Source organism: Ammodytes marinus, assembly GCF_949987685.1.
Source record: "Ammodytes marinus genome assembly, chromosome: 9".
NCBI lineage: Eukaryota > Metazoa > Chordata > Actinopteri > Uranoscopiformes > Ammodytidae > Ammodytes > Ammodytes marinus.
Genome location: NC_137213.1, coordinates 10,637,900 through 10,659,045, shown reverse-complemented (window position 1 = coordinate 10,659,045; position 21,146 = coordinate 10,637,900). Strand labels below are relative to the sequence as shown.

At 39.4% G+C, this 21,146-nt stretch overlaps 3 protein-coding genes across 3 annotated transcripts; 2 read left to right on the top strand and 1 right to left on the bottom strand.

Annotated features, from left to right (window-relative positions):
• Window positions 1-4,256: 4,256 nt before the first annotated feature.
• On the top strand, window positions 4,257-6,667 carry LOC307255937 (apolipoprotein D-like; the record flags this gene model as incomplete). Its single annotated transcript, XM_080034769.1, has 4 exons — window positions 4,257-4,376; window positions 4,501-4,622; window positions 6,223-6,311; window positions 6,426-6,667. The coding sequence occupies 4 exons, from the start codon at window positions 4,257-4,259 to the stop codon at window positions 6,665-6,667; spliced, it is 573 nt and encodes a 190-aa protein (XP_079890895.1).
• Window positions 6,668-15,258: 8,591 nt separating this feature from the next.
• LOC307255941 (apolipoprotein D-like) lies at window positions 15,259-16,330 on the top strand (the record flags this gene model as incomplete). The annotated part of the gene is made up of 4 exons (XM_080034772.1): window positions 15,259-15,378; window positions 15,500-15,621; window positions 15,883-15,971; window positions 16,089-16,330. 4 exons carry the CDS (start codon window positions 15,259-15,261, stop codon window positions 16,328-16,330), a joined length of 573 nt encoding a protein of 190 aa, XP_079890898.1.
• Window positions 16,331-19,092: 2,762 nt separating this feature from the next.
• On the bottom strand, window positions 19,093-20,923 carry apoda.2 (apolipoprotein Da, duplicate 2; the record flags this gene model as incomplete). The annotated part of the gene is made up of 4 exons (XM_080033512.1): window positions 19,093-19,331; window positions 19,889-19,977; window positions 20,278-20,399; window positions 20,804-20,923. 4 exons carry the CDS (start codon window positions 20,921-20,923, stop codon window positions 19,093-19,095), a joined length of 570 nt encoding a protein of 189 aa, XP_079889638.1.
• Window positions 20,924-21,146: the final 223 nt, after the last annotated feature.

The window sequence follows — 21,146 nt, the reverse complement described above, 5'->3', positions numbered from 1 at the left end:
ATCAAAAATGATTTATGTTGTTAATAGTAGAGGATGTAGATTTATTTTGATTGAGGGGTTAGCTTTAGAGTCAATGTTAGCAGTGATACTAAGAAAAATGGGGGAAATAACATCACTTTGTATGAAAAGGAGAAATATAAACAGAATATTTACTTATGGATGAGCTCACTTAGAATCACTGTTCATAAACATTGAGGAACATGTTTCTTGATATAGCTGTGTAGTATGTTTTTTTCTGTAGATTGATCTTTTTTTCACCACAAAGAGACTAATAAAGTGATTTGGGAATTAAGAGGACAGAGCATTAAGACATCTAAACCACTCATTTAGGAATCTGCTAGATGTAAGCTTTTTATAAGGGATTTCTGTCCAGCGCGTTTGCACCCACCCAGCATTAGTCACAGTGAGGCGAAGGGATCAGAGCAGGTTAAACCTTCGAGGAACAGGCCCGGCTATAAATTCACAGAGTAAGTGCAGACACAGACGCAGGGCCGCTGCTACGCTTTTGGGTGCCCTAAGCAGAAATTGTCAGTGATGCCCCCCCCACCCCCCCCCCCCCCAAAAAAAAAACACCCAGAAGCTCGCGTCCGCAGGGCGCGAGCGAAATTTTTTTGCCATTGCAAGATCTCTGCGACTGCTTTTTGGCACATTTGCCAGCATTTACTAACAGAAAGAACAGCTTAACTTGTGAAAAAACTGCCTTTGCAAAGGAATTGAGTGATAGGATCATAGACTGATTATGAGATAATGGGCCCCTGGGCTTACACTCTTAAAGGGCCCCCCACTTGTCCCTATCCAGTCAGGTACACTGAATTTTCTACACGGATACATACAATTAATGGCAAAAACATATTAAGGAAGTCAGTGTTTCCCACAGGATCTTGGGGTATTGTTGGAGGGACCCTGTTGGGGGGTGGGTGGAATTTTTTTTACCTTTTTAAAGTAAAATGCATCAATCTGGTGCACTTTGTGAGGAAATTTTAGAGACTAGAGAGATATCAAATCCTGAGATGCAAAAGGAACATTATTTTTCAGATTTTTCTTAAACAGGTAGCACTCTTTACTCTGCAACTGTAAAAACAGTAGATTGGTCTGCAGACCCATGTCCTATGATGGAGAGGCCCATTTCAACAGATAAAGGGTGGATATGAACAATTTAGAATTCACACATATAAAGCTTATTTGTGTATGTGTGAGGGGGCCTTCAACCCCCTTAGACAGAGCTACTAATGCTGTTGTTTTTAACTTGCTTTTGTATTTCTCCCCTACTAGTTGAGGGGCCCATGATGATTTCTATCTTGTTACATTTTAATGAGTACTTATATTTAGGCTATTCCTTTTTGGACCCTGTTATTGACATCAGTGACTGAGCTCTTTGACTATGCAACATGAAAAGTTACTATCAGTATCTCTGGCTAAGGGCCCCCCTGAGCCCTTGGGCCCCTGGGCCTGTGCCCGGTGTGCCTGTGCAGTAATCCACCCCTGGATAGGTTACACAATTAAGAAAAAACAACGATGGGCCTGTTCATAACTAATTTATATATTTTTTGTAATGTAATGATTATCATGAACTTAAAAAAAAATATATATATATTTTGGGGGGGCCCCGGACCATCTCTTTTTCCTTTTTAATTAAAAAAGAAAAAAAAAAAAAAAAAATTATAGGGGAAGGTGGGGTGATTTGTGCAACTTTTTACTCAAAGTGATTTTAAAGTGAGGCCTTGACAGTTATGTCTCCAACTCAAATATGTACATATATTTCAGGATGTTGTGCATCCCTGGCAATAAAAACTTTGGATCTGGAATAAACTGTTTAAGAAATATAGCTTTCGGAAAAAAAGTTGTCTTGTCGCACAAATCACCCCACGTAGTGGGGTGATTTGTGCGTCATTGTGTCACAATGACAAAGTCACCATCATCATCTTTCTGGCCATCTGAACTCTCATCAGTGGTGTCGTTAAGTGGAATTGAGATGTCACTCTCTTCTGAGCTACTGTAGACAATCACTTTCTTTTGGTGACCAGCGTATACAGCCATGCCACTGGCACAACTCTCAGAAATGTACTTTGCACTAGTTGCTCCGTGCTTGTGGAACCAACTGCCACCTGACAAATGTGATTCCCCCTACATTTCTGCCTTTAAATCAAGGCTCAAAACCCATATGTACACCCTGGTGTTTCCTCCCCATTAACCTCTGCACTACTTACTTACCTCTGCACTACTATCTGTGTTTATGTGGATGTATGGGCTTTACGTCTTTTATTTTGGTTATTGTTATTTTACCTTCATTGTTTACCTACTGAATGCACTATGTACAGCACTTTGGACAGTGCAAACTGTCATAAATGTGCTTTTATAAATACATTTTACTTACTTACTTACTTATAACTCACCCAGGCCCTTGCGCACAAATCACCCCATCCCCAGAATTTTGGATAATAGGCATGATGCAGCAATTTAGGGTTGACATTGTGCTAATTATATAGACTCAAAGTGTAGCATACCAAAGCACTAAAACATGTGTCAAATGTTTTCAAACGTGTCTATAATTGTTCAGACACAATAATCAAAAAACCTTGATCATGGAAATTTTACTTTGAAAGGCAAAACACAGTTTTTTGAGCTTAAATGTGCTTATATCTTATTCCTTGTGTCTCCCTTCTTTACAGGATGAGTCAAATGGATGGCTCTTCTTAAATATGTGGTCACATTTCCAATTTCTTCCACGGTTTTCTAGAAACAATGGGTTTTGCAACTTCCAAAATGCACAAATCACCCCACCTTCCCCTAATTATAATTTTTTTTTTTTTGTGGTGCCCCCCCCAGGAACTTGGTGCCCTACGCAGTCTGCGTACTCTGCGTATAGGGAGCGGCGGCCCTGCACAGACGCCATCCATCCTCTTAACACAGTCTGGAGTCCAGACAACATGCATTTCCCAGTTTTCTTACCATTAAATGACAACTGAGCCAAATATGTTGTCCATCCATAGTTGATGCATTTAACTTTTATTTATTTATTTTTTATATACATCTTGTTGATTCCTGCGCAGTAGGATTCTACAGGATAAAGAATCCCTGAAATACTTGGAAGAGCCTTAGATCCTAGTTGTTTTACATCCAAGGAGCACCAGCTGACACAGTGCAGGTGTCTGTTCTCAACAAATACTGCAAGAATGTGCCGCTTTTAACACATTTTATTATCAAGACTAGTTTATTGTTCTGCCGCTGGTTAGAGGGGATCATGAAAGCAGTTCAATATTTTTTCATCGTGCAGAATTTAATTTAAATATAATTTTTTTGGCAGTTAATACTCTTTTGGGTCTTCACGTCTTCATCAATAAAAGAAGAATACCTTTCCCTGTGATCGTCTCAAATGGGCTGATGGCGAGGGGAGACCCCTGCTGTGAAATGTTTTACAACGTGCTTTAAAGAAAATAACAAAAAAGAAAGTTGGAATGAAAAGGGAAATGATTAGCACATCTGAGGCTCTTAAATATAAATCAATGGAGTTGGTGTCACTGAATTCATTAAGGTTTCGACTCATACTTTGCATTCAGGAACATAATGTCTAGGCCTCGCTATTGGCTCTGTGAGGTTGAGCTAAATGCCAACATGCGCTATCATACATACTGCTACCATGCTCACAATAAAAACGTTAACAGTTTTGCAGGTATTTGGCGATAAACTTAAGTATTTAACTGATTTTAAACTTTGACCAGACCAACATTAGCCTATACCATTGAAGACATACTGTACACAATCTACTGTTGTCCAGTTATTAATATAATAGTTTTTCCTGAATCGCTCTACATACAGTAGTAGCTAGGCCTGTGAGAAAATATCATATATACTGTATGAAGGTTACCCAACTTTCAATCTGTGTTTACATTCTAGCTTGCGCTTATCAACAGCAGCCAAGGTCTGTGTACTATGTAATCTTAACATTTACACTAACCTGTCAGAGGCCTCTTTAAATGCAAAAATACAAATATGAACAGGTGCCAATTCCCACGTAATTTCCCCAAAAGGAGGAGCTGCAGAACACATTGACTCATCTACAGTATAAAAACACCAGCAAAACTCTGAGCTTCACTACTACCCGGTAACACAGGTGAGCAAGTGGCAAGTGGTTCTTGTCATGAATTACTTTTTTTTTGAAGAAACATTTCTTTGATGTATTTAATGAGAATAAATTAGCAAACCGTGAATAAGCAAATTCTTTTGTGTTGTCGTTCTCTACAGGTTGTGGAGACAAAATGAATTCCATCCAGGTGATTTCCCTCACGCTGCTGTCCGTTCTGGCGGCCAACGCTCAGGTCATCATGCCAGGAAGATGCCCCAAGGTCGCTGTGCAGGAGAACTTTGATGCTGCCAAGGTGGATACAAAACCTATTGTTTACTTAAGTATTTTTAAAGGGCAACAACAAAATTAAATTGAGAGAGTGCCAATTCTCAATATTCCACAATAACTTAATTTCCTGCATGCATGTTCCTCTGCAGTATCTTGGTACGTGGTTTGATATCCAGAGGCTGCCACATGCTTTCCAGAGGGGCCAGTGCAGCACTGCTACCTACAGCCTGAAGAGCCCCGGGGTGATTGGTGTTCTCAACAGGGAGCTGCTGTGAGTCCTAATGGATTTAATTATATCTCAGTCATTCAGTCAGCAGGCAGTTTTACCAAGAACTATTACTTCCTACAGAAAACAGGAGGATTATTCTACATCAGGGGAGAACGGGGTAATTTGTCACACGGGTAGGTTATCACAATCGTTATATCTCGGAACCAGAAGGTGCTGTCTGTTAAATTTTGGTATGTAAATATCCACAACTGGGATCAGAGGTCACCTACATAGTCTTCCTTGGAGTTAGACTGCTGCCTTTGAGGTGAGAGGACTGTTAGTGTTTTTCATGTCAAATTGAAAATATTTAGCTCCTCAGTATTTTTCTTCTAGGTTTTTACACAATGGGTTTATAACAAAACACTTGTTACCCTAAAAAAGTGTGAAGGGTAAGCTATAGTTTAGATTGTTTTTAGCAAGCTAATTAGCTGTCAGATGGTTGTTGGCCTTGATGCTAGCAATAAATTCCAGTTGGGGTTGGTCGTCACATTTTTTGGGGGGTTGGTTGTCACATGTTATCCAAAGGGTGCAGCCAGGAAAGGAACCCAATAAAAAAAGAAAATGTTAAGCTGTATCCTCACTGACACCCCAGAGAAGGAGATAATTGAGCAGGAAAGGCAGCTAGCATGCAAAAGAGAAAAAGGGCAACAAAATCAAAACGACCTAGTGCATCCCAAACTAGACCAGTTGCCAAGGCTACTGCACCCCAGTGCACTCCACCCCAGCTGGGGAAGAAGAAACAGAAGAGAAAGAGACAGCAGGAGGAATCTTCATCAGGTGAAGAGGATAGTTTGTGTTTGGTTTGTATGGAAACATTCTCCAGCACCCGTTCAGGGGAGGTAAGGGAGAAGTGTTGTATGTGCAACCAGTGGGCACACAATCTCTGCTTAGTTAGAGTGAGCAGACCCTACATTTGCCATCAGTGTAACTCAGATAGTGAATGTGTGTATCCTAGTTCAGTAGGCTATTATTGTTAGACCTATTTGTTTTGTTCTTTATGTTGTTACATACAGTAGGTTGGTCTTAATATGGATTTCCTTTTTGTTAATTCCTTGCTCATTTTGTGTTAAGATGCATAAAGTTATGTAGGCCTATTTTTCAACTTGACAATGAAATTAAACTTTCAAATGTAGTTCTGCTTTCTTGCCTTCTTTTTAAGATTTTTTCCATAAAGATAGCATTGTGACAAACAACCCCATAGTGTGTGACAACCGACCCCTTGATGGGGTTGGTTGTCACAATGTGTTAGAGTGTCTTTGATGGTAAATGTCTTCTTTATTACAATAAGTTAGAAAAAGTGAGTGGTTCACATTTCAAGCCAACACCTTAAGCTTCAATGTAATGTAGGAATGACTACTGAAAGATGTTTAGGTAATGAGCAATTCTCACTAGAGTAAAAAGTGTGCCTACTTACCCCAGTCTCCCCTACTGCATGTCCGGGCTACACAATAAGAGTTTCATGCAGCTTCTAAAAGTTAAATTGGTTCATTATGGTAGAACAATGTTTAGCTCAAACATATATTCATTTGAACACATTACTAAATTAGTACATTTGTTAAAAGTTACTTCACAAATTAATTAATCATCCTTGTATTTGTTGCAGTGCTGATGGGACCGTTAACTCCATCAGTGGCTCTGCCACGGCTAAGAATCCCTCTGAGCCCGCCAAGCTGATGGTCACCTTCTTTGAGAGTAAGGACCCATAGTTTATAACAAACCCTTTGCCGGGACACTGGAAATATATCTATTGTTACACACGGAGATAACCTTGCCACCTGAATGTCCTGTACCCTTTGCCCCCTACAGACTCTCCCGCTGCTCCATACTGGGTGCTGTCCACCGACTATGACAGCTATGCTCTGGTCTACAGCTGTACTGACCTCGGGGTGCTGCATGCGGACTTTGTCTGGATCATGAGCAGAGGGCCCACCCTGTCAGAGGACACCCTGGAGGAGCTGCACAGCACCCTGGCCTCCATCGGAGTCAAAGTGGACAAGCTGCTCACAACCAATCAGGACGCAGAATACTGCAGTGCCATGAGCCAGTGAATGGACTGAGATGATGGACACAACACACTGCACGACATATACAGCAGCTTGTTGGCTCTCCCTGTTTGTGTCATGCAAAGTCAATGTAATAAACTTATTTAAACAGCAGTGCAAGGTTTTCATGTCTTCTCTGTGGGACGTGATGTGTTTTTGATTCTTGATTAAATATTCGTTCTAGCACTTCTTGTTATTTTTTTTCTTATTAAAATGGATGTTTTTTTTAAATGTCTGAAGTGTGTGACTGTTTTTGTCAGTAATGAGCACTTAGTCATTAAAGAGCATGTTCCACAGCTAATTAAATGTGTTGCTAAATGTACAATGACAGCTATTCACTAAATCCTTTATTAATTTTTACATTATTAAATTAAAAATGTATTGTTAAATTATAAATCCTGTGTACCTATCTATTAGTCTGTGCCACTATATTTAAGTGTATACTTAAATTTTTGTATGTAGGCGTATAAATAATGTGATAAAAATGTATCATTTTGGGGGGATGTTAAGGGAATAGAAATGTAATCCGAGAACATTGACAAAAATAACCTTCACACATTAAGTGTGTTTTGCAGAAATAAAACTGCCGTCTCAAACTTGAAAATAAAAATCTAAGTAGAAAAAATGTGGTACACCAGCAAAGAAATATACGCAGCTTCATATTTTATTTATAAAATATTCTTACTGATGTGCTTCTGCAGAGCACAAGTACTGGGTAGCTTTAAAATTTCAAAGCATCGTGCAGTCATTTAATTAGTGGTTGATAACACTCTAGTCTATGATTATGTATATGAAACTGATAAAGTATTTATCTATGCGTTACTCAAAAGCTTTTAACTGTGGGCACCCATCAGTGGAGGCTACTATGTAAACAGATTATAAATGACAACATAAAACAGTTGTAATGACATAAAATGTATCTCTCCATAGTAGAAGTTGTGGTTATTGACAAATACCATTAAAATGTCATTACTCATGTGGACATTTAAAATGTGTCGCAACCCATTTATAAAATGTTTGCACACAGCTCAGAAATGCTTATGTCAAAGAAACCGATCTCAAACCATCTTTTAAGGGGCTTAGTTTTGGAAATGATCACATTTTTACATGGCCTCGTCTTTGAAGCGACAGTATTTTAACAGGTTCTGTTCTCAAACTCAGACAAAGAGGACTTTGATTTGATTTTAAAAACCGGTCAAGACCTCAAATGGGGTTATATCACTTGATACATAGACATAAATTGCATATATATAAATATATTTAATTTATAAAATATTCTTACTGGTATATATATATATATATATATATATATAGTATATATATATATATATATATATATATATATATATATCCAAAGACGCCAGCTCAGAGGGCAACAAGCCATACATACAATAAAATCTAGCAGAGGTGTGGCTTTAACTGACCTGAAACAGATAAATAAACGCTTTAAGGAGTATTATCAGGAGCTGTATAAATCCAAAGCTAATGGTGATATCGACGCATGGTTAAAAAAGCTAGACATACCAAAACTAGACAGCACCTACCGCGAGGCCTTAAACTCTGAACTGTCCCCTGCAGAAATCACGAACGCTATCAAATCGCTGCATAATGGCAAGAGCCCTGGGCCAGATGGCTTCGTAGTTGAAATTTATAAGAAGTTTGCTGACCAAGTAACCCCGATCCTGCATAAAATGTTCTCCCACTCAGCCGAAGCGAATAGGCTCCCACCAACACTGTATAACGCAAACATTTCTCTCTTGTTAAAACAAGACAGAGATGAAACTAACCCGTCCTCATATCGACCAATTTCCATGCTTTACCTTCCTCCTGTGTTAACTTCCTGCTACCATCCATGGTGTTAGCGGGTCGGTTTCGACCCGTGTCTGAAATCAGCTGTAAAAAACAATAAAAACAATTATCTATCATCCTTTTTGTTTCTCATCTCTTGGTCACCTTATCCTTGAAAATATTGTTTTTAATATTTTTGGTGGAGGAGGCTGGGCCTTTTTTTAGTCAGTATGCGCCTCAATTTCAATAAAAAAAATTGTCAAATTAACCTCAAGAGAATCATATAAATAAATATTTGGTTGTTGTGTTACCTGATTATTACTGAGGGGTAATAGAACACATTTAAAAATTAGTTTTATTTATTTTTTCATATTAATATTATTGACTTTTTTAACATCTAAGGTGTTACTGGTCAATTACGAACCATATATATTTATTTCAGAAAACAGCAAAAAAACTTTTATTTCAGCATTACACAAACACACAATGAAAACCAGAACAAGTCACAACACAAAATATAGATTTGTAAGGTCAAATAAACAACAACCAATCAACAAATCAAACCAATCGAAATCAATTACTAGTTCCAAAACTAGTAAAAATAACAGAGTAAAAGTCTCTGTGTGCATATGTTTGGTTGTATGTTCAGATGTGTGACAAAGAGCAACACTTTCAGTGTTCTTTGCAGAAATATTTCTTGCAGGTAAAGCACAATACTTTCTGTCCTTAGTGCTTCGGCAGACCTGACACCTCTTATTTTTAGAATCAGGTGGCCGTTTTCACCAAAAACTTGATCCAGAACTTGGCTCACTGTATATCTCCTCATTTTTGAATACTGCAAATAGGAGATGTGCACTCTTCAAGTCACCAACTCTATACTGAATTGACCTTACACGTCTGGATATGCCCGTCTGTTTGTTTCGCTTTTATGCAGATATAAGGGCAAAAAAAGTCAAAATGAGAACCCCCCCAGAGCTCACATGATTGGGAGAGGAGCTAACTGTCATTGTGTTGGCTGACAGTGCACTTAAGATTTCAGTTTTGGCTCTAGTTATTGTTTTTTACATCTTATTCTATAACCGGGTCGAAAACGACCCTAACACCACAAGTGTTATAATTTCCACCAGAGCATTTTATAATTAAAGCCACTACGAGTAACATGGCACGTTGGCGTCCCCTTTGGACAAAAGCGGTAGTATTTTTACGACGCCCGCTGTCGCAAAGCTGTTTTCTAGCGCGTCAGGCGCGTGAGTGTGAACTGAGAAGGGAGCAATATAGTGCATGTCCGTGTGTTGAAAGTGTGAGGACTCTTTTCGGCTCCGTGAGAGTGGTTTTGACACTGCATGAACTACTGCCAGTCACTGCCACACGCACCTGATTGCAATGAGTTGAGCAGCAGCGTCACCTAACTACTCTCTCTCACGGAGCTGAAAGAGTCCGTGTCCTCACAGAAAGCGAATGAACGAGAGACGGCAGTTAGTATGGATCACGATGAGGTAATGTGTTTATGTTGTTGTAAATAATTACTATTTCAGATAATGGTTATCTGATGATGGTGAAGCAAAGCAAACGTTGTGTTAGTACCAACCGCTCATTCATTTAGGAGTAAACACTGCAGTCTAGTTTCGCTCTCGTGAAATTGTATACACGTTGCTTGGCAACGCCCTCCCGCCCGCCTATCACTCTCCCTTTTAACTTTTCTTCATTGCATTCTCTTTTTTTCCTTTGATGGTTCAGCCCCGTTATCAGTCATTATGACGACAAATAACTGTCTCAAACAAGGCTCCCGTTCCCCTTCCCTCACCTGGAGGGATAGGCTTCTCAAATCGCGTTGCTGCTCCACACTGAAATCTGCGACCAATACGGATATGTGACCATAGAGCCTGCACGAGCGAACCGAAAATCGGACTGGGTGTGCGACCAGACCAAAAGCAGTAATAAAAACTATATAAAAACGTCTTTCTTTGCACTGATGGTCTCGTTTGCTGTTAAAGGTAATTTATGATTATCAGAGGAAACATGAGGCTGTTTAAAAGATATTTAAATGTTACTCGTAGCCGCTTTAAGTGAATTTATTTTTATTTTTTTTATTTTGTTGAAATAGAGGTTCCTGACAAAGTCAAGAAATCTTGATGCAATAAACAAAATGTAAGTGGTTCTTTTATGCATTTGAAATCCAAAACGGGTCGGTGACGACCCTAACACGAGAGGAAGGTTAACTTGGTTTTCAAAATTTTTACAAAAATTCTGGCAAATAGACTAAACAAATTTATAGAATCCATTATTCACACAGATCAGACCGGGTTCATCCCCAATAGTTTTCATTTTTTAATGTTAGGAGAGTCCTAAATATTATGTATAACAAATTCGACAGCTCTTCCAAACAAGCTGTTCTGTGTCTGGACGCCGAAAAGGCTTTCGACCAGGTTGAGTGGGGGTACTTGCTCAAGGTGCTGGAGGAGTTCGGTCTTGGGGCCCCTTTTATTTCCTGGGTGCGTTTTATATATGCCCATCCCACCGCCTCCATTCTAACAAACCAGGAAAGATCCAAACCCTTTGCCCTTCAGAGGGTCACACGCCAGGGTTGCCCCCTCTCGCCGCTCCTCTTTGCGTTAGCCATCGAGGCCCTGGCTATTAGCATAAGAGGGCACGCACTTATAAAGCCAATATCACTAGGTGGGATGGACCATAAGATCTCTCTGTACGCAGATGACATCGCCCTCTTTGTAGCCGACCCCGAGAATTCCATCCCCCACCTACTCCAGCTAATTAATTATTTTGGCGACGTCTCGGGTTACACCATAAACTGGCAAAAAAGTGAACTCTTGTCTTTAACAGCAGATCTGGACCCAACATTCCTAGCCAATACGCAGTTTAAAACAAATCTGGTCAGTATAAAGTACCTGGGCATTAAATTATCTAAAAATCCAAAGACACTTTTTAAATTAAATTTTACGGAAAGATTGAACAAACTAAAGGAGAACATAGAGAAATGGGGAACATTACCAATCTCCCTTATTGGCCGTGTGAACGCAGTAAAGATGGTCTCCCTGCTGAGATTTCTGTATCTATTTCAGAATGTGCCAATTTATATTCCTAAATCTTATTTTAAGTCAATTGATTCTGTTATAATGCCTTTCATTTGGGGATATAAAGCACATAGGATCTCAAAAGCCCATCTTCAGAAACCCAGGGAGCATGGCGGACTGGGGTTACCATGTGTTTTACATTATTACTGGGCTGCCAATACTAGAGTGATGGTGTATTGGCAATTTACATATGAAAAAGGCATTAGACCTGATCTGCCCCCCTGGTTGGCAATTGAAAAAAGCTTGGCCCCAAAATCTTCTCTCACTGCCCTCCTTTTCTCTTCTCCCAGACCACCTGCCTCCTTTAGAGGAGACCACTTTACCTTGTCCAACGGTCAGAGAATTTGGAACCAAATTAGGAAGGCCTGTAAACTATCGAGCACGACCATACATGCCCCAATCTGGCATAACCATCCCCCCATCGTTCACAGATTCAGCGTTCAGAGATTGGAGTCGGAAGGGAATAGTAACAGTTGAGGACCTTTATATAAATGGTCACTTTGCTTCATTTGATCAGCTAGTATCAAAGTTTTCACTGTCGAAAGCTCAATTCTTCAGGTATCTGCAGTTAAGGAATTATGTCAGACAGAATATACCATCCTTTGAATCCCTGCCCGCAGATGATTCATTGTCCAAAATTTTACTGGGCTCACCAGAAGCTAAAAACCTGATTTCATCTTTTGTGGGAATATTTTTAGATCGGCAGGACAAATCTACTTTAAAAATAAAGCAAGCCTGGGAAATAGACTTAAACATCGGAATAGCTGACGATGTCTGGGAGGGAGCGCTAAAAAGCATAAAATCCTGCTCTACAAACTCGAGGCTTCAGTTAATTCAATTTAAGGTCACACTTAGATTGCACTATTCTAAGGTTAAACTGCATAACATTTTCCCAGATCTTTCGCCTTTATGTAACAGATGTAAGATTGCCGAGGGTACACTTGCTCACCACTTTTGGGAATGTCCAAATCTTTACAACTTTTGGTGTATTGTATTTCAATGGTATTCTAATGTTTTAAATGTGTCTTTAACTCCTGATCCGGAAACCGCCCTGTTCGGACATTCCACAGCCCTGAAAAAATTGGACCACAATGCACGCATAATCATGGTTTATGGCATGGTTATTGCCAAAAGATGTATCCTGAGGCTGTGGAAGTCCGACTTGGCTCCCCAATTTGAAACCTGGCTGAGGGAAATGGTGGAAAGGCTACGAGATGAGCTGTCAGGTCACCCCCATAAATTCCCCGCTATATGGAGCCCAGTGATGCGGCACTTAGGGAACCAAAAGGTGTGAGGTTTGCCCCAGTTTTGTTTTTGTTTTTGCTTTGTTTTGTTTCTTGTGTACTTATAGCTTATTGTCTTAATCATTTTGTCTTAGTTATTTATTTCACTTTTTTTCTGTTATCCTTGTCTGTTTATGTGAGGGAGGGGGGAGGGGGAAGAGGGAGGGGAGAGGGGGTTGGGTGTTGTGTATGTATTGTATGTGTTTACTTATTCTGTTTTTTTTGTCCATATGTAAAAAAAAAACATAAAACCACTAAAATAAAAGTAAAAAAAAAATAAAAAAGTATAAAAAATGCATCACGTCCCACAGAGAAGACATGAACACCTTGCACATCTTTGTGGAATATTGAGAATTGGCACTCTCTCAATTTAATTTTGTTGTTGCCCTTTAAAAATACTTAAGTAAACAATAGGTTTTGTATCCACCTTGGCAACATCAAAGTTCTCCTGAACAGCGGCCTTGGGGCATCTTCCTGGCATGATGACCTGAGCGTTGGCCGCCAGAACGGACAGCAGGGTGAGGGAAATCACCTGGATGGAATTCATTTTGTCTCCACAACCTGTAGAGAATGACAACACAAAAGAATTTGCTTATTATTTGCCTGAATCTATCTATCTATCTATCTATCTATCTATCTATCTATCTATCTATCTATCTATCTATCTATCTATCTATCTATCTATCTATCTATCTTATTCACGGTTTGATTTTTTAAGTTATTCATTTATCTCATTAAATACATAAAAAAAAAAGTAATACACGACAAGAACCACTTGCCACTTGCTCACCTGTGTTACCGGGTAGTAGTGAAGCTCAGAGTTTTGTTGGTGTTTTTATATATGTGTTCTGCAGCCCCTCCTTCATATATTTTGGGAAAATTACGTGGGAATTGGCACCTGTTCATATTTGTATTTTGGCATTTAAAGAGGCCTCTGACAGGCTAGTGTAAATGTTAAGATTACATAGTACACAGACCTTGGCTGCTGTTGATAAGCGCAATCTAGAATGTAAACACAGATTTAAACATATATCTCACATGACCAAAAATGTTTTCCGTTGCCTAGATACAGGGGGTGGCTCACATTACCCGATGCCTCAGATTCCCCCGTTCTCCCCTATATATATATATATATATATTAAATTTATGTCTATGTATCAAGTGATATAACCCCATTTGAGGTCTTGACCGGTTTTTAAAATCAAATCAAAGTCCTCTTTGTCTGAGTTTGAGAACAGAACCTGTTAAAATACTGTCGCTTCAGAGACGAGGCCATGTAAAAATGTGATCATTTCCAAAACTAAGCCCCTTAAAAGATGGTTTGAGATTGGTTTCTTTGACATAAGCATTTCTGAGCTGTGTGCAAACATTTTATAAATGGGTTGTGACACATTTTAAATGTCCACATGAGTAATGACATTTTAATGGTATTTGTCAATAACCACAACTTCTACTATGGAGAGATACATTTTATGTCATTACAACTGTTTTAGTATGTTGTCATTTATAATCTGTTTACATAGTAGCCTCCACTGATGGGTGCCCACAGTTAAAAGCTTTTGATTAACGCATAGATAAATACTTTATCAGTTTCATATACATAATCATAGACTAGAGTGTCATCAACCACTAATTAAATGACTGCATGATGCTTTGAAATTTTAAAGCTACCCAGTACTTGTGCTCTGCAGAAGCACATCAGTAAGAATATTTTATAAATAAAATATGAAGCTGCGTATATTTCTTTGCTGGTGTGCCACATTTTTTCTACTTAGATTTTTATATTTTTTTAATAATAATAATAATAATAGTTTTCCTGAATCGCTCTACATACAGTAGTAGCTAGGCCTGTGAGAAAATATCATATATACTGTATGAAGGTTACCCAACTTTAAATCTGTGTTTACATTCTAGCTTGCGCTTATCAACAGCAGCCAAGGTCTGTGTACTATGTAATCTTAACATTTACACTAACCTGTCAGAGGCCTCTTTAAATGCAAAAATACAAATATGAACAGATGCCAATTCCCACGTAATTTCCCCAAAATATATGAAGGATTGGCTGCAGAACACATTGACTCATCTACAGAATAAAACTTACTTACTTACTCCTCTTCGTCCCCTATGGGACATAAGGCTTCAATGAGCACTCTCCATTGCATTCGGTCCATGGCAGCATGTTGGGCCTCTCCCCATGACAGGTTCATCTGTTCCAGCTCTTTTCTACAGAATAAAAACACCAGCAAAACTCTGAGCTTCACTACTACCCGGTAACACAGGTGAGCAAGTGGCAAGTGGTTCTTGTCATGTATTACGTTTTTTTTGAAGAAACACTTCTTTGATGTATTTAATGAGAAGAAATTAATTACTTAAAAAATCAAACCGTGAATAAGCAAATTCTTTTGTGTTGTCGTTCTCTACAGGTTGTGGAGACAAAATGAATTCCATCCAGGTGATTTCCCTCACCCTGCTGTCCGTTCTGGCGGCCAACGCTCAGATCATCATGCCAGGAAGATGCCCCAAGGTCGCTGTTCAGGAGAACTTTGATGTTGCCAAGGTGGATACAAAACCTATTGTTTACTTTAGTATTTTTAAAGGGCAACAACAAAATTAAATTGAGAGAGTGCCAATTCTCGATATTCCACAATAACTTAATTTCCTTGCGTGTTCCTCTGCAGTATCTTGGTACGTGGTTTAGTATCCAGAGGCTGCCACATGCTTTCCAGAGGAGCCAGTGCAGCACTGCTACCTACAGCCTGAAGAGCCCCGGGGTGATTGGTGTTCTCAACAGGGGGCTGCTGTGAGTCCTAATGGATTTAACTATATCTCAGTCATTTAGTCAGCAGGCAGTTTTACCAAGAACTGTTACTTCTTGCTGCAAACAGGAGGAGTATTCTACTGCATGTGCGGGCTACGCAATAAAAGTTTCATGCAGCTTCTAAAAGTTAAATTGGTTCATTCTGGTAGAACAACGTTTAGCTCAAACATATATTCATTTGAATACATTACTAAATTAGTACATTTGTCACAACTGAATAAATCATCCTTGTATTTGTTGCAGTGCTGATGGGACCGTTACCTCCACCAGCGGCTCTGCCACGGCTAAGAATCCCTCTGAGCCCGCCAAGCTGATGGTCACCTTCTCTGAGAGTAAGGACCTATCGTTTATAACAAACCCTTTGCCGGGACACTGGAAATATATCTATTGTTGTGACACACGGAGATAACCTTGTCACCTGACTGCCCTGTCCCCTTTGCCCCCTACAGACTCTCCCGCTGCTCCATACTGGGTGCTGTCCACTGACTATGACAGCTATGCTCTGGTCTACAGCTGTACTGAAGTCGGGGTGCTGCATGAAGATCATGCCTGGATCATGAGCAGAGGGAACACCCTGTCAGAGGACACCCTGGAGGAGCTGCACAGCACCCTGGCCTCCATCGGAGTCAAAGTGGACAAGCTGCTCACAACCAATCAAGACGCAGAATACTGCAGCGCCATGAGCCAGTGAATGGACTGAGGGTGTATTCACACATGCCGTGTTTAGTTCGGTTGAAACGAACTCAGATGCACTTCTGCCTTCGGTGCGCATCTTTCAGGCAAGTGTGAATACAGCAATCGCACTCGGGGGCGGACCAAACAAACGCTCCGAGACCCGGCTGAAGAGGTAGTCTCGGTGCGTTTCCAAACGCACTCTGCTGCAGTTCGTTTGTGGTGTGAATTTGTCCGGACTCGATCCGACCCAAATGCAGGAGGCACTGTGCCTTTTCTTTCTTTTCTTTTTAAATAAATAGCCGTCAGCTTCACATTATGGGAAAGTGTTGTTGTCGCCATTGTTAGGAAGATAAGTTGTGGTTTGACCGGGAGCCCAGAACAATATAGGCTATTACATTTGATCGAGAGGACGCATTAACATGCTGAATGTGTTCAGCGATCAGATGAAGGAGAGGGGAGCATCTCTCGCACAGTGCCAACAGGTTCACGCTGCGCAAGAAATGTGTGTTTTTATTTTGCTTCCCATGTACGGGACCGTCTATCCCCGTGTCAGTTTGGAGCTGAACTGCGCCGACCCAGCTGATACACAGCTTAATCAGCTGAGTGTCAGCTTGAGCCTATTCTTCTCGCGAGCCGCGCGTCCAGCACCAAAAATACAGTAAAAATTATGTTTCACATTGTAGGCTACAAGCCACATAACGTGGCATTGACATAGGGCTACATATTATAACCATATGAAACAACAATAATTTGATGTTTTTCCTCTTTATTTATAGGTTAGATGTAGGCAATTTTTAATTTTTAACCCCATATTATATCAATGATATTTCGCAGTTTTAACTTCGTACTTCCTGTTTCTCTCCACCCCAGAATGTCTGTCCAATGAATGAATAACCTCAGATCACGTGTGGTTTTGCTTCGTAATGCTGGTTCACTCGCAAAAGGGGCAATATGAAAGTGGACCACACCAAACAAAAAAAATCAAAACTCTATTTGGTCTGGACCAAAGCAAGTGAACTAGCGGACTTTCCCAGTGTGAATACACCCTGAGATGATGGACACAACACACAACAAGGCCACACACTGCATAACATACAGTAGAATATTGGCTCTCCCTGTTTGTGTCATACAAAGTCAATGTAATAAACTTATTTAAACAGCAGTGCAAGGTTTTCATGTCTTCTCTGTGGGACGTGATGCATTTTTGATACTAAATATTCGTTAATATTCGTTCTAGTACTTCTTGTTAATTTTGTGTCTTATTAAAATTGATGTTTTTTTTTAAATGTCTGAAGGCTGTGACACTGTTTTTGTCAGCAATGAGCACTTAGTCATTAAAGAGCATGTTCCACAGCTAATTAAATGTGTTGCTAAATGTACAATGACAGCTATTCACTAAATCCTTTATTAATTTTTACATTATTAAATTAAAAATTAATTGTTACATTTTAAGTCCTGTGTACCTATCTATTAGTCTGTGCCACTATCTTTAAGTGTATACTTAAACAATTTTATGTAGGCGTATAAATAATGTGATAACAATTTTTTCATTTTGGGGGGATGTTAAGAGAATAGAAATGTAATCTGAGAAAATTGACAAAAATAACCTTCACACATTAAGTGTGTTTTGCAGAAATAAAACTGCCGTCTCAACCTTGAAAATTTAAATCTAAGTAGAAAAAATGTGGCACACCAGCATAGAAATATACGCAGCTTCATATTTTATTTATAAAATATTCTTACTGATGTGCTTCTGCAGAGCACAAGTACTGGGTAGCTTTAAAATTTCAAAGCATCGTGCAGTCATTTAATTAGTGGTTGATAACACTCTAGTCTATGATTATGTATATGAAACTGATAAAGTATTTATCTATGCGTTACTCAAAAGCTTTTAACTGTGGGCACCCATCAGTGGAGGCTACTATGTAAACAGATTATAAATGACAACATAAAACAGTTGTAATGACATAAAATGTATCTCTCCATAGTAGAAGTTGTGGTTATTGACAAATACCATTAAAATGTCATTACTCATGTGGACATTTAAAATGTGTCACAACCCATTTATAAAATGTTTGCACACAGCTCAGAAATGCTTATGTCAAAGAAACCGATCTCAAACCATCTTTTAAGGGGCTTAGTTTTGGAAATGATCACATTTTTACATGGCCTCATCTCTGAAGCGACAGTATTTTAACAGGTTCTGTTCTCAAACTCAGACAAAGAGGACTTTGATTTTATTTTAAAAACCGGTCAAATGGGGTTATATCACTTGATACATAGACATAAATTGTATATATATATATATATATATATATATATATACACACACACACACACAGAATATGGCAATAAAATAGGTTTGAGGAGGTAACTCAAAGTTACCAAATAAATGTAGTGGAGTAAAGAGTACAGTATTTCCCTCTGTAAAGTAGGGAAGTAAAAGTATGAAGTTGCATAACATGAAAACACTCAAGTACAATTTTGAGGTGCTTATACTTTTATTTAACACATTACTTGACTCAATGTGCTGAGTTAATTTCCAAAATTGAAGTTTTTTGGACTCGACAACTGAACCAAAAATATAAGTTTTATACCGACATTATGACAGATGATCTAGGTTGTAGTCCCAATAGGTCTGAAGACAAAACACACACCACAACATGAATTTCCTTCTACAGGTTTATTGCACTGACATGTCACACATTGAATACAGTGGTGAGGTCTGGTCATAATTCATCCTGCATTAGGGGCTGGAACAGGATTTTTCGAAAAATGTTACTGGCCCATGGGAATGCAGTATGTCTCATCCTGGTTGGTTGGGACCATCTTGTTCACGTTGACTCCGGTAGCGGTCAGAATGGCATCCAGCCTGTCCATAACCTCTTGGGAGAGGGTGGGCTCTCTGCTCAGTACCCATGAGAACTCCATGCGGAAGAGGCCGAAGTCTGTGCAGCCATAGACCAGAGAGTGGCCCTCGTAGTCGCTGGACAGCACCCAGTAGGGGCCGGGGGGAGCTGCAGGTTGGAGAGAAAGTGTGTGAGATTCAAAGGTGCAGGAATTTTGAGCACCCCAACTGACTTCTGATTAATGACTGACTGAACTTAAAGGCAAAATATGTAACATTCAGACATTGTGTCTCAATGGCGATATTAGTGGCAGTTAAGTCAGCAGCAATGTGTCCTCCACTATGTCAAAACAGCTAAAACAGTGATACAAGTGATGGTGTGATTGACTGGTTGTATTAATGGATGAGGAACGTTATTTTTGCATTTTTAGTTTATGTTAGTGTGACTAATATTTTGATTCAGAACAGTTACATTAGTTGAGCTTCTTCCTCTATATGCGGAATATACTCAGGTATGCTCAGAAACGTCAATTTGGTTGTCGGAGAAATTCGACCGATTCCTTTTCATATAAATAAGTGTATTAAATGTTTCTGGCAAAAGGGAATTTTGGTTAAATTCAAATGTTTCAAGTTACATTGATACCTGTTCACCCATATGCAATATGACATGTACATTGTTACATAGTGGACCTTTAAATATCAGAGTGTTAATAATGAATTCCTTACTTCCATCGAAGGAGACCTGCAGCTTGGCGGGCACAGCGGGATCCTTGACCTTGGCTTGGCCGACAATGGAATTAATGGTTCCATCATCACTACAAGAAAAAAATACATGAATTTAGTCAGGTAATTCCTGTTACGTTTCAATCTGTTGTACATCTCTCCCCTTTCCCTAAATGATAAACAGTACAAAAAGATCAGTCGTGAGCCTTTGTGTTATTGGAGCAGGGATTCAATGCAGTTCAAGCATAAACGTTACTCTACAATGTGGCTTTCAAAAAGGCAGCATCACAAGGCTGTTTTTTATTAATTAATATTTCAATAGTAGACATTTTCCCCCTTCAAGAGTATAGAAGTAACCCTCATATGTGAAATTTAGACAGTTGTGAACTCACAGCAGCTCACTGTTGAGGACCCCAACGACTCCGGGGCTCTTCAGGCTGTAGGTGGCGGTACCGCACTCGCCCTTCTGGAAGGGTGCTGGCAGCTTCTTGATCTCATACCACTTACCAATGTACTGCAGGGGGAACACACACACACACACACACACACACAATAAGAAATAATTAGAATGTACTGAACATTTAAAACGAAAAAGACTGTTTAAATTTGAGATTTTTGGTGAAATGTCATCTTTCATACTAGTATAACTAAAAAGGTCCAACATTTACATTTAAGTATTTATTCTACTAAACCTTGTCTGTTTACACGTCTTCCTCCTTTACAACCATAATTAATGGCCATTATCTAAATTTCATTTTACCCTCAATACTTTGAACCAAAAATCACAACTTCTAAAAGCACCTACCTCAACTAAACTTTCCATACACATTTTTAGCACTACTCTTAATGTTATAGTGTAGTACTCAACATTAATCAGTAACAAAGAAAAGATAAGAAGAAGAATGGTTGAATATTCACCCTGGTAGGATCAAAGTCGGCCTGAACATCGGGTTTGGGGCATTTTCCCAACTTGATGAGCTGAGCGCTGGCTGCGAGCGCACACAGCAGAGTCAAGGAAATCACTTGCATGGCCTTCATCTTATCAACACAACCTGCAGAGGAAAGAAACATACAGAACAAATACTGAAACCATCACCTTTACACCACAAAGTTGCTCCTAACTCAGTTTATCAAAACATAATACACAGTATAAGGGGTTGGATGGAAGGAGCAGGATATGCTCAGCTGTACGTACCTTGAAACGAGGTACTTCCAGTGTGACATCCTGCTTTGAGGGTCTTTTATAGATACAATTGTTCAC